Raw genomic sequence first — 16,619 nt, forward strand, 5'->3', positions numbered from 1 at the left:
GTTGCCTTGGGAATATCTGGGATTTCTTGAGGATTGTCTTTCTTCCTCAAAGCAAGATTACACCATAGAAATATCATCTCCTCTCTTCAGCCATGACCACGTGCAAGAGGTGCAGTGGAGGTGCCTCCACCTCTGACTTCTCTCTTAATCCCTGTTCTTTCAGGATTGCCCTCCAAGAAGAGACCAACCGCATGTCAGCCAATGCCTTGGCCATTGTGTTTGCTCCCTGCATCCTCCGCTGCCCTGACACCACAGACCCTCTACAGAGTGTTCAGGACATCAGCAAAACCACCACGTAAGAGCCTGGGGCTGGGTGAGCCAGCTCCACCACCACATCACCATTTGCATCTTGGTAACCCCTAGGATGGTCAAACGGCTCAGAAATTGAGAGCTTTGGCACAAAGGGGCAAACACATAGCAATTTGTGCATCTAAATGCAAATAAATGCATCTGCATGAAGACATTTCAAATCTTCTCAATCCCCAAGAAGTTGTTAAACGAGGATTTTGAAGTGATGGAGGATCTCCAAGAGTGGATAAGCTTTTGTTCCTGCCTGGCAGGAAAAGGTGGAGCTTGTGCTGACATGGTTTTATAGTTAATGCAGTTCATTTTTGGCAAGTAGATCTTGATTGTTAATTGATTTTGGCTTTTTTACTGAAAGAGGTGAGTTGTTTGGTCTGCAGCAATAGTGATATTAATAGACTTAGATTTATTTATGGTGTTTGCCGTAAGTGAAAAGGTTTTACAGAGAAAAAGTAAAGTACTTGCCCAGATTCGGTTTGGCTTATACTAAATAGATGTTAAAATAGATACTGGAGTCAATTACAATAATGAAAACCCTCCAGTGAAGGGCTAGGCTTCTGAAAGGGAGGGGTGGTTTTACCTCCAGTAAGTATTAAAATTGTTGAAGACCAGAACATGTTAAAATACCCAGCTGGCAGGAACATCTGTCCTTTAACAGGATTTCATTGTAGCTTCTCCCTCACCCTTCAGCTCCAGCACATCCTCACATTTTAGTACAAGGAAAGGACTGTGGTTTTCCCCAAACACCCTCCTGACAGCATTAAACAATCAGCTCAGTTGCACAAGCTGCTGCAGAGTTACTGTGTGCAAGTGAGTTGGAATCAGCCTGCCTTCTCCAGATTTGTGTTCCACCACTCCCTCTTCCAAGGGGGTTAGATTTCTCTGGTGGGATCCTTGGCCATCTTTAATATCTGTGGGCTGTTCCTCAATCCATCCCTAGCCTGTGATCACTCTTTTAGTGAATTCTCACCACCCTCTGGCTTCCAGCTGGAGCTTTCTCCTCCGTGCTCTTCCATCAGGGCAGATCTTCCAAATAATCCTTTCCTTTCCATAATAAAATGAGAGGATGTGCTGCAACTAAGGGAGAAGCTACCACAAAATCCTGTTGAAGGATAAGCCAAGACAAGACAGAGCAGCTCAGATCAAATGGCTTCCTCCTCCCATTTTGTCTTCTTTTGGGTTTTTCCTCCCTTAGTTGCGTGGAGTTAATTGTCATTGAGCAGATGAACAAGTACAAGGCTCGGCTCAAAGACATCAACAGCCTGGAGTTTGCCGAGAACAAAGCCAAGAGCCGCCTCTCCTTGATCCGCAGATCTATGGTGAGATGCCAGAGCCCTCTCTGTCCTCTCCTGTCCTCTCCTTGCCCCTGAAGCCACCCTACCTTATCTTCTCCTGCTTATCCCAGCCTCCCAAACCTCTCGCAAACTCCCACACCATCTCCACCAGGACAGGGACCCTCAGCCCTGTGGTGGCTCCTCAGCTTTGCAGGGAGTCATGCCAAAGCAGGAGGAGGTGGGAACAGTCCATGGAAACATTGTCGCTCCTGCTCAGATGTTCCTGATCCACATTTCCACCTTCATTTGAGCTTGTTTGGTCCTGAGTTGAGTCAAGCCTTTCGGTGACCAGCTCAACATCACCCCATGGGTGACATGGGCTGTTGTTTTTTGTGCTCAGTGACATTATCTGAACCCAGAATGAGTTGCCCAAAGGCTCTCCCTGCTCCTGCACTGCCTTTTTGGGAGCCTCAAACCCATCTCATTGAGCTTCCATGCTTGCAGGGGGCTGGCAGGCTGTGGATGCACCTGTGCTTGGCTTGTTGGGCTGCGGGAGAGGGACGGACCTGCTGCAGCACTGTCAGCACAGGCTTGGGCTGAGGAGCCAAGCAGCCCCCTCTGCTTGGACCTGCCCCCTGTGATGCTCAGGGACACGTTGCTTCTGCTTTTTGGGGATGAAATCCAAGCAGGGGCTGCCCAAGACTGAGTAGCTGGTGCTGCAGAGCTGCCCCACTCATCTCAGTTAACCGAGAAAACCTGGAACTGAGCAAAGCGGGTTTTTGGAGGGGCGGCGGCATGTGCACTCTAACCTTCTGCTTTCCTTTTCATCTCCTCTCCAATCCAGAAGCCCGTACTAATTGCAGTTAGATTTATGAGCATAACCCGCAGTTCAATCCCGGTATGTATCACGGCAGTGCCGCGTCCCTCGTTGTGTGTCACCGTCGCTCATTCCAGCTCTGTCCCACCGGCCATTGTCCCACCGTGACCTGTCCGGCCCCGCCGCTCCTCGGAGCCGCCGTTCCTCCAGCAGGTCCCCCCAGCACAGGAGTTTGGGGCTGGCACTCGGCCATCCCTGCACGCAGCTCCTCAGAAATACGCTTCCCACCTCTTTTCCCTTCCTCCTTACTTTAATTTTCTATTTTATTTCCTTTTTCCATCCTGTGCTTCCCTCTTTTTTACTTTGCTTGACTCATCCCTTCCCTTCCCACCTCGATTTCTCCTCGCTCAGGATGCGCTTCAGCATCAAGTTGCTTTCACAGCGCTGCTGTTTCTGAAGATGGTGAATAAAACCCTCAGCTTGGATGCCTTGGAGACCATGAGGCATCCAAAGGTCTCCTCCACCTTCGTGGAGGAGGAGCACCAGCACCCTGAACACAAGGTCAGGACACCCAGGTTTGAATGAGGAGGAGTCCAGCAAGTTCTGTATTCCCCAACTCCATCCCAGCTTGAGTTCTGTGAGATTGTGACAGGCAAGAAAAGCACCTGCAGGATTTTAGGAATGCTGATAGGGCTGTTTCCTTTCCTAACAGGCTCAGTCCATGATGAAAGTTCCCTCAGGTTCCCCCCATTCTTCCACATCCATGAGTGTCAGGAGGTGGAGAAGAGCAAAATTTGAGCTCTGCTCCCCTGAGCACAGCATTTCTCAGGGGCTTAACTCCACGAGGCAGTGGGATCTTTGGGATCTTGGGGCTTTTGGCTAATAGGATTCAGGGAGCTGTGCTTCAGCTCAGGAGCCCACGTGAAAAGTGTCATCAGAAGAACACCGGGGCACAGGAAAGGCTTTGCTGACAAAGAAAGATCTCTGAGATGTGACGTTAAAAGATGAAAGGGCTAAAACTGAGAAAATCTGGCTTTTAAAGAGAAAAAGGGAGGATCCCTTATCCTGAAAATCTGCTCTGAGCACATGGGTTGTCAGGAAGACCCAGGTATGCTACAGTTGTGGGGGTTAAATAGGGGAAGCAAACTGAGCTGCACCAGGCTCTTCAAACCCAAGGAGATGCAGGTGCTGCCTGGGTGAAGGTTGTCAGGGGAGGGCAGGGTGATGGACATCTCCTAGTCATGGTCATGTCAGGATCTGGAATGTAGAAGATGAGAAGTCTGGTCATGATAACGGTTAAGATAAAAGCTGTTTAATATCTGCCATGTCACTCATCTCCAAGAATCCTCCATTTTTTTCTGCTCCATGGAGCAGATCTGTAGAGCTGGTCCCCAGAAGGTTAAAACAGTTGCATATATATGTCTCCACCTCTACCACCACCATTTGCATCCTTTTTTGTTTTCAGTTTCAGGATTTAAAAAATGGGATAGTTCTTCAGAGCTGCATTAGATCAGAGTTCAACTGTGGGCACAGAGATCCACATTGATTGTCTTACAATGGACCACTGGAGGTGGTCCTGGTTCTGGATCTCCTGTAGATGAGACATGGCATGGAATGGACAACATAATTAGGTGGGAGTTCCTGTTTGCTGAAGGGGTCAGTGAGACCCTTGTGAAGCTCAGGAAATACCAAGGGTGGACGAGGGAAGGATGTGAGACTTGATCCAAGGATAAAACGGGTTTTATCAGGTGCCCTGAAATCAAAGTCTTGATGATGCTCCCACCCAAAGCCACCATCAAGCTTCCCATCATGCAGGCTGTGGGCTTTGTGGGAACCCAGCCTGCTGCTAGCTGGGCTTGCTTGGATCTGGACCAAGTTGCACTTGGTCCATCAGCATCATCCTCACCACTGTCTTCCTCACCACCTCCATCCCCAGTCCCTCCAATGTGTTGAGTCCTTCTGGTACTTCTCCCAGCCTGAGGTTTTGGAGGGCCCGGGGTGCATCCAGCGGCGGCACACTGAGGACCAGTGCCTGGGGCCTTCTTCTTCACTCCTTGGGAGAGCAGTGTGGTTGGCACCTGAGTGTTTGCCACATCCCCTCGGCTGTGGTGGTGACACCTTTGTCTCTCTTCAGGGCAAAGGACGCGTGCGGCGCGGCGCCTTCCCCAGCCCCGCGTCCCCTGTCACCGGCCGCTTGCCCTCGGTGACGGACGTCCCTGAGGAGACCCTGAGCAGCGAGGAGGCCATGGAGATGGAAGTGACAGAGCAGCAGCAGGTGGCCATGCAGCAGGAGGAGAAGGTGCTGACTGAGCAGATCGAGAGCCTGCAGAAGGAAAAGTGAGTCTGGCTGAGGGTTCAAGCCATGTCCCCAGCCTCTGGATGTTGCTTGATGTCATGTGGTTGATGACTGGAGGCCTCCACCCCTCCAGGATCTCTCAGTGCATGTGAATCCCTTTCTCCTCTCCACCTTTTTGGTCCCATTGGTTGAATGGGGCTGGGTTGGCTTTGCAGGGAGGAGCTGACATTTGAGATGCTGACACTGGAGCCCCGCGCCTCCGACGACGAAACCCTCGAGTCCGAAGCCTCCATTGGCACAGCTGACAGCTCCGAAAATTTGAACTTTGACTCCGAAGGAGCCATCTCCGATCGCTCGGGTAAATCCAGGTGTTCTTGGGTTTATGATGCAGTGGTTTGAGTTGGAAGGGACCTTCAAAGGCCATGGGCAGGGACACCTTCCACCATGTTTTTCAGTTGCTTTGGGAAGGGTTACTTGGGATTTTCAAGTTTATTTAAAGTCAACAGTTTAAATGTATGCAGTGAGGGGGGTTAAGTGTTCAAGCACATGGCCCTGCTGGGGATGGGTGGGAGCAGCCAGGATTGGTGGGGAGGTGAGTGTTCTTCCAGCACTGTCACATCATCCGGGGTGATGCTGCCCCCACCGAGATGCTGGGAATGTTGTCCTGGCTTCAATGGCACGTGTCCCCAGGGAGCGGGCGGTTGGATACTGGGTGCTGTGTGGGTGCTGACCATCTGTGGTCCTCCTGCCCCTGCAGAGAGAAGTGTAGCACTTACCTCCCTGCGCCCTGCCAAGGCCGAGGGGCCGAGCCGGCTGCGACGGCACCCCAGGATGCGGCTGGACCCGGCGGAGCCAACCGACACCCCCATCTCCTCCTCCTCCTCCTCCTCCCAATCATCCACCTCCTGCTTGCCCCACCTGCCCCGGAAGCGCTTCCAGATGTACTCCAAATCTCCTTTCTACCGAGCAGGGGGACACCATGGCGAGGCCCCCGAAAGCCGGGCAAGCCCCGAGGGCCTGCCGGGGCCTCTCCATTATCCCGAGGACCGGCCGCAGTTCACCACGCGCGGGACCTTCAACCCAGAGAAGGGCAAACAGAAACTGAAGAGTGTGAAATCTTCCCCCCCAAAAACCAAAGAGCCCCCGGATGGGGGGCCTGGAGGGGGACGCAAGAGGAACCCTGAGGCCGATTGCGCCGCCACCCAACCCCTTGTCCTCCTGGGGAGCAACGAGTTCATGGTCTGAGATGTTCCACCCTGGAGCCGTGTCCGTGCTGGGGCATCCTCTCCATTGGCAGTGCTCTGATGGCTTCCTCGTTAACGCCAGGAGATGAATTCTTAATTAAAAAGCCCGGGAGGGGACGGTTTTAATGGTGGCCTTAATGATTTGGGGGAGTTGAGACCTTCGGGTGGCCGGGGGGTGGCCGGGGATGGGAGGCAGTGACCGGCTCCTGGCCCTTCCCCCGGAGCATCCCACGCCTCGGAGCACCCAAATCCTTGTGCCGAATCACCCTCGCTGCTGGCAGGAGCAAACCCAGCCTCCAAATGCCACGGGAGCATCCCGAGCTGGCTCCACTGCAGCCCAGCCCTCCGCGCTTTAACCACCTCATCCACGCCAACACCACGTGCATGGAAAAGTGTTAAAACCTGCCAAAAATCACCTTTTCCCTTTGGTTTTTTATTTTTTAATGAGACCTAACCGTCTTTCCTTTTTTTTTTTTTTTTTTTGTCTTTTTGAGATCATCAGTATTAAAAAATAATAATAATTAATAATAATCGAGGACTACTTGAAGCGATATTTGTTTATATGCTGGTTCCTGGAGTTTTGTGTAAATATATATTTTTTTAATTTTTTTTTATATATTTTTCCCCAGACAGAACATCTTTTTTTTTTATTATTATTATTATTATTGTTATAATTATTTTTGGGTGGGAGAGGAGGGGAGCAATTGGCTGAGCCATCCTTGGTGTCACCACTGGTGTCACAGGCCATCACTCAATAAAACACAGAGTTTTATTCTCAGCAGGAAATCCCTGGAGGTGTAATTATACCATCATAACCCATCATAGGACTAATTAATGATGCTAGTTACTGACTCAGCTTCTCAGCTTGTAATCCCTCCCCAGTCTCATCATCATCCTCAGTGGCACCTGGAGAAGCTCCAGGTACCAGAAAACCTCTGGAAAGGCAAAATCAGGAGCCCCAGGGCAATAATTAGATTTACAAAGGCTGGATCTGTCCTCCTAGGTGGGCTGGGCTGGGGCTTATCCTTTCCTGAAATGCCACCAAAAATGGGGGAAATAGCAAAAAATTGAGTTATCCTGAGTGTTTTGTCTTTTCCCGGCATGACTGGATTTGGCTGAGCTGCTCCTCAGTCCCCTCTCCCCCTGCCCTTTCCAGGGATGGTTTATTTATTGGGGTAATTTTTTATTTTATATTTGAAATTTGACTTTTTTTCATGTTATCTTTAATTTTTTTCCAACGGGGGAAGTGACAGATGCTGCAGGGAGAGTGGGAACAGCATCGGCCTCGGCGCTGCATCCTGGGAGTGGAGCAAGACCAAGTCAATCAGCCCCATCCATGGGGGGAAATGGGATTTTCCCAGTCCTAGAGGGGAAAACTGGGCTTTGGGGATTGAGATGGATGCACTGGGAAGGCAGCTGGTGACCACAACAGTGGAAACTCCTGGGGAGCCATCCCAGATTCTCTGGGAGCTGGGATTGCTGGGAGCATCCGAGTGCTTGGTGCCAAACCAGCCTTCTGAGCTTCTTGAGCTAAAAACCCCAGAATTGTCCTTAAAATGGCCCCAGGGGAGGAGATCATGGGCATGAGTGAAGGGTCCAGCCTCGTCCTCAGGTTTCTCATCCCTGTGGGATGAGAGCAGGGATGTCACATCTGACTGGGGCAAATATATACACATAAATATATATATATATATATATACACATATACACACACACACATTTACATGTGTGTGTATTTATATATGTGTATATGTGTGTGTGTGTGTGTATATATATGTATATGTATCTCATTTCTTTTGGGATATATTTATTTTCCTTATATATATTTAATCTCTATATAAGGAAAATATATTTAAGTGATATTTATATATATATAAAGAACATATATAATAATGTATATTCTATATATAAAGAAAATATGCACACAAAAGGATAAATATTCTCTGTATAATTAAAAAATACATAAAAGAATATTAAGACTAAATATGTTTATGTATTTTCTATTTCTTATATATAGTACATATTTATATATAAATATATAATATATTCTATATATAAAGAATACATATTTCTTTATATATGCTTATATATTTATATATAAAGAAGCATATAAAGGAAATTAGGTATATATTTCCTTATGTATATATTTTACATATTTCTATATATAAGGAAGTATATATAAAAGAGATATGTACTATATATAAAGAATATTTATTACTTTATATATATTTTAATGTATTTCTTCTCTATGTAGAAACATATTTAATGTTATATGATTTAAACATATATTCAATATATGTTTAATATGTATGTTTATATATGTTTCTTCACATATATTTATATATTTCTTTATATAAAGAGTGTATTTCTCTGTAAAGAAATATATAAAGGAAATATATAGTATATATAAAGAAATATATTTTCTCTCTTTCTTCATATATATAAAAATGTATGGAATGTAGGGAAAATATATAAAGAAAATAGACTTCTTGACATAGATAAATGTATGGAATATATATAGAATATATAGAAAATATGTTTCTTTATATATATATATAATATATTTGTGGTTATATGTATAAAGAAAAACACATGTAAAAGAAATATATACATCTATGAAATCCAGCTGTGGCAGGAGTGACAGGACTGAGGGATAATGGCGTGTGCCAGGCTCCCCTTCCCCCGGCAGCTCCCCCGCTCCTTCCCAGCCCTTCCCTGGCAGGATTTGGGGTCCCTGAGGGTTTCCAGAGGGCTGAATGTACTGACTACTGGAGGGCTGCGAGGGGAATTATTGTTATTTTTCACCGAAAGTTTTCTAAGTAATTTATAAAGTCGCTGCTTGTAAACTAAACAGAGTGTGTATGTAAGAGGATATATTATCCCGCGTCGCCCGCGCTCGGAACCTTGTACAAAGTGACAAAAACGGACAAATAAAAGTGTCATTCTGCAAAGGCCCAGAATTCCCAGTGGGACATCGTTCCTGCCACCCCCTGCCCATGTCCTGGGGGCTGGGGCTTGTTCTGTTTGCTCCATGGGGTTATGAAGTTGTAGATTTTCCCAATCCCAGTCATGTGGATGGAGGAGCTGGGATGGGGAGCCAGGGCTCCAGATCCCTTCCCTTTGGATTGTTTAATGCTGGTTGTTCACATTCTCATTATTTATGTGCACAGGATTTCTATTTTACTTATTATTCACGTTGTTTTTATTTATGTATATACAGATTCTTTATATACAAATTATTTTAATCAGATACTTTTTATTTTACTTATATTTAGACAATTTTTCTGTATTCAGATAATTTCCATTTATTTCTATTAGATTTCTATTGGATTATTCAGATTATTTCTATAGATTAGTTTTAGGTAGACTGGTCATATTCAGATTACTTATTTTCAGTTTATTTCTATTCAGATTATTTCATTTTAATTCTGTCCACATAATTTAATTCAGTTGATTTCTAATGAGATTCATTATGGTTCTCTTATTAATATGCAGTTTGTTTGTTCTCAGTTTATTGATATTATTTCAGATTATTTAGTTTTATTTTCTTTCTATTCAGACTATTTAAGGAGACTTCGAAGCAGATATTTATATTCCAATAATTTACATGCATTTGATTTCTATTAAGGTTATTTAATTTCATTTTATTTGTGTTTTTTACTATTTAATTCCCATTTTATCCAGTCAGATTATTCATATTCATCTACTTAAATTAAGATAGGGTTTTTATCAGTTATTTTCTATTCAGAGTATTTCAGTTTATTTAGTTTCATTACATTTCTATTTAAATTATTTTGTTCAGATTCTTTCTAATCTAATATTTCCAAACATATTATTTATATTTATCTTTTTTATATTCAGATAATTTCAGGTTATTTATTTTAATTTTATTTTTATTCCTATTTTTCTATTATCTTCCTTATATTGATTATTTAATTCAGATTATTTATACTAATTTTACTTATATTTAGTTTATTTCTGTTCAGATAATTTCTTTTCAAGGTACTTATATTCAGATTATTGATTTTGATTTATTCCTATTTGGGTTATTAACATTCAGCTGGTCCCCCCAGTCCCCCACCCAAGGGGACCCAAGTCATTGGCACAGGGACTCTGGCTGCAAAACTCTCTTTATTCCGAGTATAAAATGGGGGACACAAGTGGGAGACCCCGGAACGCAGGGACAAGGGTCTGTCACCACGGGCTGGGGTCACCCTGGCCAGTGTCAGCCCTGGCCTGGCATTAACCTGAGGCTGTCCCAGTCTGGTGTCACTCCCAGGTGTCACCACCTGTGGCCAGTGTCACCCCTGGGCTGGTGTCACTCCCGGGCTGGCACCAGCCTTGGCTGATGTCACGCCAGGTTGGGTCATCCCTGGGTTGGTGTCCCCGAGGCTGCCCCCTGGGTGGCAGTAGCTCCTCATGGTGCCAAGGTGTCTCTGCCTGGGTTCCTCGAGCATTTGGGACACCATGGAGATGGACCCGGTCAGGTGGTGCCGGTGCCTTGGGCACGCACTTGGGGACATCCCCCAGGGAAGCTCCTCCCACAGTCCTGGACATTGCCCCAGAGATGGGACCATGGGCACCTTCAGAGCCCGGGCTGAGGAGCCCCAGGCTGGGGGTGACAGGGTGCCAGCAAGGGTGACAAACAAGCCAGGTGACAGCAGGAAGGGGGTTCAGTTCTTGAACATGTCACACAGCAGCTTCTCCATGGGGGTGTTGCCGATGGTGCGGCGGAAGAAGAGCAGCTCCACGCGCTCCGAGGAGATGAAGCGCAGCGCTGGGAGGAGCAGCAGCAGCTTCCCAAACCTGGGGATGGAGCAGTGGCCATGGGTGGGTGTCCCACCCTGGTGTCACCCGTGAGGAGGTGGGGACAGCGGTACCTGACGGGTTGCCCGGGGTAGTGGGAACGGTTGTGCTGGCCCAGCATCACCTGTGACTGGTCCTGCAGGTTCTCCACCTGCTCAGGGTCCTTCAGGCCACGGGTCTCTGCAGGGACAAGGGGGTGACAGGCTGGGGAGGGACATGGGGACGGCCAGTGGTGGCTGCTAGGGGTGGCCTCACCTGGTTTGAAGAGCACCACGGCCTTCATGCAGGCAAATTCCGTGGGGTCAACAGCCAACGCCTTGAAGCGGCCGAGGGTCTCCTGCAGCGCCCGCACGTCCAGGGTGGCCGGCAGCAGCTTCCCAGGGCCCGGCTCAGGGACAGCCAGGAGCGGGCAGCTCTCCAGGGGCATGGACCACTGGATGGCACAGAGCAGGAACAGCTCACTCCATGCTTCCTCCAGCAGGATCACCTGGGGAGAGCGGGAGGAACCCCAAAACCTCTGTCACCCCCAAAGTCTCCAGGACCTGTAGCCACCACATCTGGTCGGACTGACGAGCATCTGCAGGGGAACCCTAAGAGTGTTGTGGATATGCTCCAACTGGCTGCTACATTTTTTGGGGTTCCTGTTGCCCCATAGGCAGATCTCCAATTCCTCATGGAGATTGCCAACCCCACCTGGTCACGGAAGGGCAGGTTGGAGAAGACGGGCAGGTTCTTGGCCCATTTCACGGCCATGAAGAGGAGACGTGCTGAGGTCTCATAGATGTTTTCGGGGCCGGCTGCCGGGTACGGCGCCACCTGGTACTCGCCAGCTGCCCGCTCCGGCTCACTGCCCGTCACATCCACTGTCTCATCAGCTGCAGGGGTGGAAGAGGACACTGGTTGTCACCACACTGTGGGGACATCCACCACCCACCCACCCCCCTCTCCACTGGCAGCCACCCACCGTCCTCAGGCTCCAGCTTGGCGCAGGTCTCGGCTGTCATCAGGCTGGCCATGAAGCGATGGTTGGTGGGCGGTGTGGGCGCTCGGGGGCCCGGGGTGACAGTGGCACCAGGACCACGAGGAGCCGGACAGGTTGATGGGGGAACCTCACATGTGGTGGCCACGTGCTCAGGGGGCAGCTCAGCATCCAGCTGGATGCTGTCCAGCTGGACCTGGGCTGTGCTGCGGGGCTGGCGCTCGTTCTGCACAGCTGTGTGGACAAGGTGCCATCAGCACCGGCCACCCCGCTGTCACCCCTGCTGTTTGTCACTGTGTGTCCCCCCATCTTACCGTCCTTGTTCATGCCAGCCTGCAGGCACTTCTTGAGCCGGCAGGCCTGGCACTGGTTGCGGTGAGCCTTGTCCACTGGGCACAGCCCTGTCCCTGCCTGGCACCTATGGGGAGAGGTGGCACATGGCTGCAGCCCCTGAGGTGGCCCCTGTCCCCGAGGAGGGTCCTCCCCCATAGGTACCATGTCTCCCCCCATGGGTTCCCTCCACCCAACAAGTGCCCCACCACCTGTCCCCAAGAATGTCCTGTCCCCGGTGGGTGCCCTGTCCCAGTGAATGCTCTGCCTTGATGGGTGTTTGGGCCCCATCAGGGGGCTCTGGACACCCTCTCCACAGGTGCCTCTCCCCCTGCATGCCTGTCCCCTGAGTAGTTTTAAGTCCCCCTAGGTCTCTGCCCCACCCATTGCCCATGCCCTGGGGTCCCTGGCCTGCTGAGTGTCCATCCCAGGGTACCCTACCCCACTGGGGGCCTGCCCCAAGCTCCCTGTCCTGCTGGGTGTCCATCTGCAAGGTTCCTGTCCCACAGGGTGCCCATCCATTCCCTGCTGGGTGCCCCATCCCATGGGTTCCCTGCTCTGCTGGGTGTCCCTACCCTGCTAGGTGCCCGTTCCCCCCACTCCTGCCCCACTGTGTCCATCCCCTGCATCTCTGACACCCGTGGTGGCCATTCCTGGGGTCCCTGCCCTTTGGGGTGTCCTCTCCTCTATGGTGTCTGTCCATGGGACCCTGGTTCTTGCCCCCCTGGATGCCCATCCACAGGGTCCCTGCCCCTCTGACTGCCCTTCTGTGCCCCCATTCCCTGCCCCTGGGCGCCCCTGTTCCCACCTGTAGATGAGCTTCCTGCGGACGCTGCGCTTGAAGAAGCCGCTGCAGCCATTGCAGGCGTAGATGCCGTAGTGCTTCCCACTGCTGGTGTCCCCACACACCTTGCACAGCAGCACCGGGCTCAGCTCCTTCCCAGGGGCTGGGCTCAGCCCTGTGGGAGGGGAACCGTCACATCTGGGTTGACTCTGGGCATCCCAATGTCCCTCGTCCCACCCACCAGCCCCTGCTGCCTCCCAGCATCCTGGAGATGGGGTGGCTCCTGTCTCTGCTGTTTCAGCCCAGGGACATGAATGGGGACACCTCAGGGACTCCACACAGGGGTCACCATCTTCCCACAGCCCAGCACACAGAGTGATGCAGGATGGGCTCTCACAGGAATTTTGAAAATTAAAAAAGGGATGAAATGGTGTTCTTAGGGATGGGGACACCAGGCATCCCAGGAAGGGGACTAAGCATCCCAGCAAAGGCTGCAGTCAGGGATGGGAGGAGTCCTGGAGAAGGGACAGCTCTGGGGACATGGGACACCCCAGACGAGAATCACAGCAGGGAACTGTGGGGATCCTGGTAAAGGGCCAGGGACCAAGGGTATCCAGGAGAGGGTTTTTACAGGGGACCCCAGGAATCCTGGAGTAGGGGCATAGCTGGGGACCTCAGGGATCCTGGAGAACAAACACAAGTGAGGACCATGGAGAGGGTCGGGCACTGCAGGCATCCTGGCCTAGGGAAGGACCATGATGGGGACTCAGCATCTTGCAGAAGGATGGCAGCTGAAGACCCCAGGCATCCCAGCAGACCATGATGGGGCCTTGGGCACCCAAGATAAGGACCACAAGGAGAAGCCCAGCCATTCTGGAAAAGGTTAGCAATGGAGAACCCAAATATCCCAAACAACTATGATGGGGACACTGGGTGTCTTGGAGATGAACCATAATAGGGACCCCCAGATATCTCAGAGAAGGACCATGACGGGGACCAAAGGCATCCAGAAGAAGGCCATGATGATCCCAGGCATCTCAGAGAAAAACTGCAGTGGAGGACCCCAAGTAACCTGGTGATTGACCACTATGGGGATTCCAAGTATCCCAGAGAATACTTGAAGAGGACCCCCAGCATCTTGGGGAGTGAGCACAGTAGGGGCCCGGCCATCCCAGAGAAAAGCCCGTGTCCCCCCGAGTCGCCCCCGGTGCAGCAGAGCCACCTCTTACCCGTGGGACTCTCATCCAGCCCGGCGCTCACCACCGACCCCGCCGGGGACGCCGCCATCCCGCACCCGGCGCTCCCGACCTATCCCTGTCCGTCTGTCTGTCCCTGTGGATCCCCGCGGAGGCTCCGGCCAGGCGCTGGGTGCTCCGGCAGCTCTGCGGCCAAAGGGGCTCCTGCCTTGCTCTCTTCAAGGCGGCTTAGCGGCGGGCGCTGTGTAAGCAGCCGCCTCTTTGTCACCCTCTTAATCTTTAGTGTCTGCGCGGGGCGGGGGGGATCAATCAGCCACGCGATGAAGAATTAAAAAGGTGCTGAGCCCCAGCCCTGTAACCCTAAACCCCGCGACACCCAAGCCACCCCCCCGCGCGCCGCCGCGGGCCACCGTGGAGGTGTCACCCTGTCACTGCCACCCCCCCAGCACTGCCAGGCCGAGATTGCGGCAGAGGAGGGAGATGGGGCTGGGGCTGGGGACCCCCCGTGTGTGTCGTCCTCCCCTTGGGACCCACCAGGTCCTGTAAGCGCATAAGCCCTTCACTAAGGCGGTTAGAGGGGAATAACGAAAAGTGGTAATTAAGGGGGGTAATTTCCCTGCCCCCAAGTAATTAATTACCGGCCCTGATGGCGAGGGGAGGGGGGATGCTCGGTAGGATCCCCGCTGTGCCTCAGCATCCCCTCGCGGGGACGGGGCCCTCCACGGATGTTGGGGCTGCTGACACGGCAGAGGGTGGGGGCCAGGTGGCCCCGGGGTTATGCAACCACCGCTAAACCCTCGCGGTGACAGGGCAGCACAATTTGGGATTTGTGGGCTTTAGCCGCTAAACCCCCCCGCCCCACTCAGGGGGGTGGTGGGTGGCCACCGTCACGGGCCCGGCTTGTCCCCGGCCATGGGCCAGGCTGAGGACAGGGGCTCCCAGCCTGCTGTGCCCCTTCCAGAGGGGCTCAGGGTGTTGATGCCCTGAAGGTGGCCCAGGGGACAGGCCCTGGCAGCAGGTCCCTGCTGAAGGCTGTCAGCAGTGACTCCAGTGGATCCAGGGGCTGAGGATCACCCCTGCAGCATCCTCGACTGATGCGGCTCCATCCCCGCTGCCTGCAGCATTCCTGCATCCCCCTGCCTGCAGTGTTCCTGCGTCCTCCTGCCTGTGGCATGGCTCCATCCTCCCGCCTACAACCTACTTCCATCCCTTTTGCCTGAAGCGTTTCTCCATCTTAACAGTCTGCACTGTGACTCACTCGACCAGCCTTGCCTGCACCATGGCTCCATGTTCCCACGTGCAGAGACATTCCATCACCCTTCCTGACTGTATGGCTCCATCATCCTTCCTGCCTGCACCGCGGCTCCATCCCTGCCTGCACCACGGCTCCATCCCTTCCTGCACCACGGCTCCATGCCCTTCCAGCCCCCTCCCAGCCTGGGACCCCCATTTCCCCACGGTGCCCTGTCCCACCCACAGCCCCGTGCTGACCCAGATCTCTGACCGCCACCATCTGCGGCAGGGGCCACCTCCTCCTCCCGCAGCAGAATTATGACGCTGGGCTAATGCAGAAGGAGCAAGCTGTCACCTCCCTGCCCGGCCCCTGGGTGCCTCCACACCTCTCACCCAAGGGTGGAACCCTCCCAGGGCTGCAGGAACCCCGGCATCCCGGCGTGCCAGCCCAGCCGTGGGGACACGGGCAGGCAGCACCAGGGACAGCGGGGAGGGCCAGCATGGCGGTACAGCTGAGTTAGGCTAATTTACCCATCCCCTCCTTGCCGTTGGGTAAAAGCCAGCTCTGGAGCAGGGATTTGGGAGGGGGATTAGCTGGGCCAACCATCTGCTGCCAGCCAATCATCAGCACCTCCAGGAAAGCCAATAATTACAAAAATATGGTTTCCCACCCCGTTTCTCCATTGCACCCTGATGGGTGCTGTCCCTATGGTGGAATCCCTGTGGAGCAGCACCCTGTCCTCTTCCTGGGGATGAGGGCTCCATGAGCACCCAGCTGGGCACTGCTGGGACCCCAGCCCAAGCCCAGCCTGTTTGGGTGAGACACGAGCTGGCCTGGAGGCCTGGAGGGGCTGAGGGTGTGGGTGGGGGTGAAGGAGCAAACGTTAAAGCCCGAGGCGGGGTCGTGACTCGGCCCGGTCACAGATGCTGGGGCAGATGCCATGGGATTACCCAGCCTAAAACCTTGGGATCTGCCCCCCTTCCCCCCAGCAGGCAGAGAGCGTTTAATTACTAATTTACTAATTACCTAAAGATGCTGGCGATGGGCTTGAGACCTGCGGTCAGGAGCAGCCCCAGGGCTCCAGCCACCCTAATCCCACTGGCTGTGGGGAGCTGGTGGATGCACCCTGGCCAGGGACAGCTTGGCTGGGGACACTGAGTGACCCAGGGAAGCACCACTGTCCTGGCAGTCCTGCTCCTGTTGGTGATAGCCTGGAGTGCTGGGGAATGGGACAGGACAGTGGGGACAAGGAGGAGACAATGAGGACAAGGAGAACATGATGGGAACCAGGAGGAGATACTGGGGATCAAGGGATGACAGTGGGGACCAGGAGGGGATGATGGAGACCAAGAGGAG

General features: G+C 52.0%; 2 protein-coding genes across 10 annotated transcripts in view; one reads left to right on the top strand and one right to left on the bottom strand.

Annotated features, from left to right (window-relative positions):
* MYO9A (myosin IXA) overlaps positions 1 to 8,894 on the top strand; it is a 178,817-nt gene extending 169,923 nt beyond the window's left edge. For 7 of the 9 annotated variants that reach the window (XM_071441936.1, XM_071441937.1, XM_071441938.1 and 4 more), the window contains 6 exons: positions 164 to 295; positions 1,499 to 1,622; positions 2,422 to 2,475; positions 4,529 to 4,731; positions 4,906 to 5,048; positions 5,448 to 8,894. In XM_071441936.1, coding sequence (XP_071298037.1) covers positions 164 to 295; positions 1,499 to 1,622; positions 2,422 to 2,475; positions 4,529 to 4,731; positions 4,906 to 5,048; positions 5,448 to 5,935 — 1,144 coding nt within the window. In that variant the 3' untranslated portion in view covers positions 5,936 to 8,894. The remainder of the gene's footprint in view (positions 1 to 163; positions 296 to 1,498; positions 1,623 to 2,421; positions 2,476 to 4,528; positions 4,732 to 4,905; positions 5,049 to 5,447) is intronic. The other 2 variants (XM_071441939.1, XM_071441941.1) reach the window with 1 other exon arrangement.
* Positions 8,895 to 10,063: 1,169 nt separating this feature from the next.
* Positions 10,064 to 16,101, bottom strand: NR2E3 (nuclear receptor subfamily 2 group E member 3). Its single transcript, XM_071441960.1, has 8 exons — positions 14,063 to 16,101; positions 12,858 to 13,008; positions 12,034 to 12,137; positions 11,705 to 11,953; positions 11,434 to 11,615; positions 10,996 to 11,227; positions 10,815 to 10,920; positions 10,064 to 10,740 (listed from the first exon to the last, which is right to left on the bottom strand). The coding sequence occupies exons 1-8, from the start codon at positions 14,118 to 14,120 to the stop codon at positions 10,608 to 10,610; spliced, it is 1,215 nt and encodes a 404-aa protein (XP_071298061.1). The 5' UTR covers positions 14,121 to 16,101; the 3' UTR covers positions 10,064 to 10,607.
* Positions 16,102 to 16,619: the final 518 nt, after the last annotated feature.

The sequence above is a fragment of the Agelaius tricolor genome, unplaced genomic scaffold (genome assembly GCF_023055355.1).
Source record: "Agelaius tricolor isolate 1412-34295 unplaced genomic scaffold, bAgeTri1.0.p SCAF_16, whole genome shotgun sequence".
NCBI lineage: Eukaryota > Metazoa > Chordata > Aves > Passeriformes > Icteridae > Agelaius > Agelaius tricolor.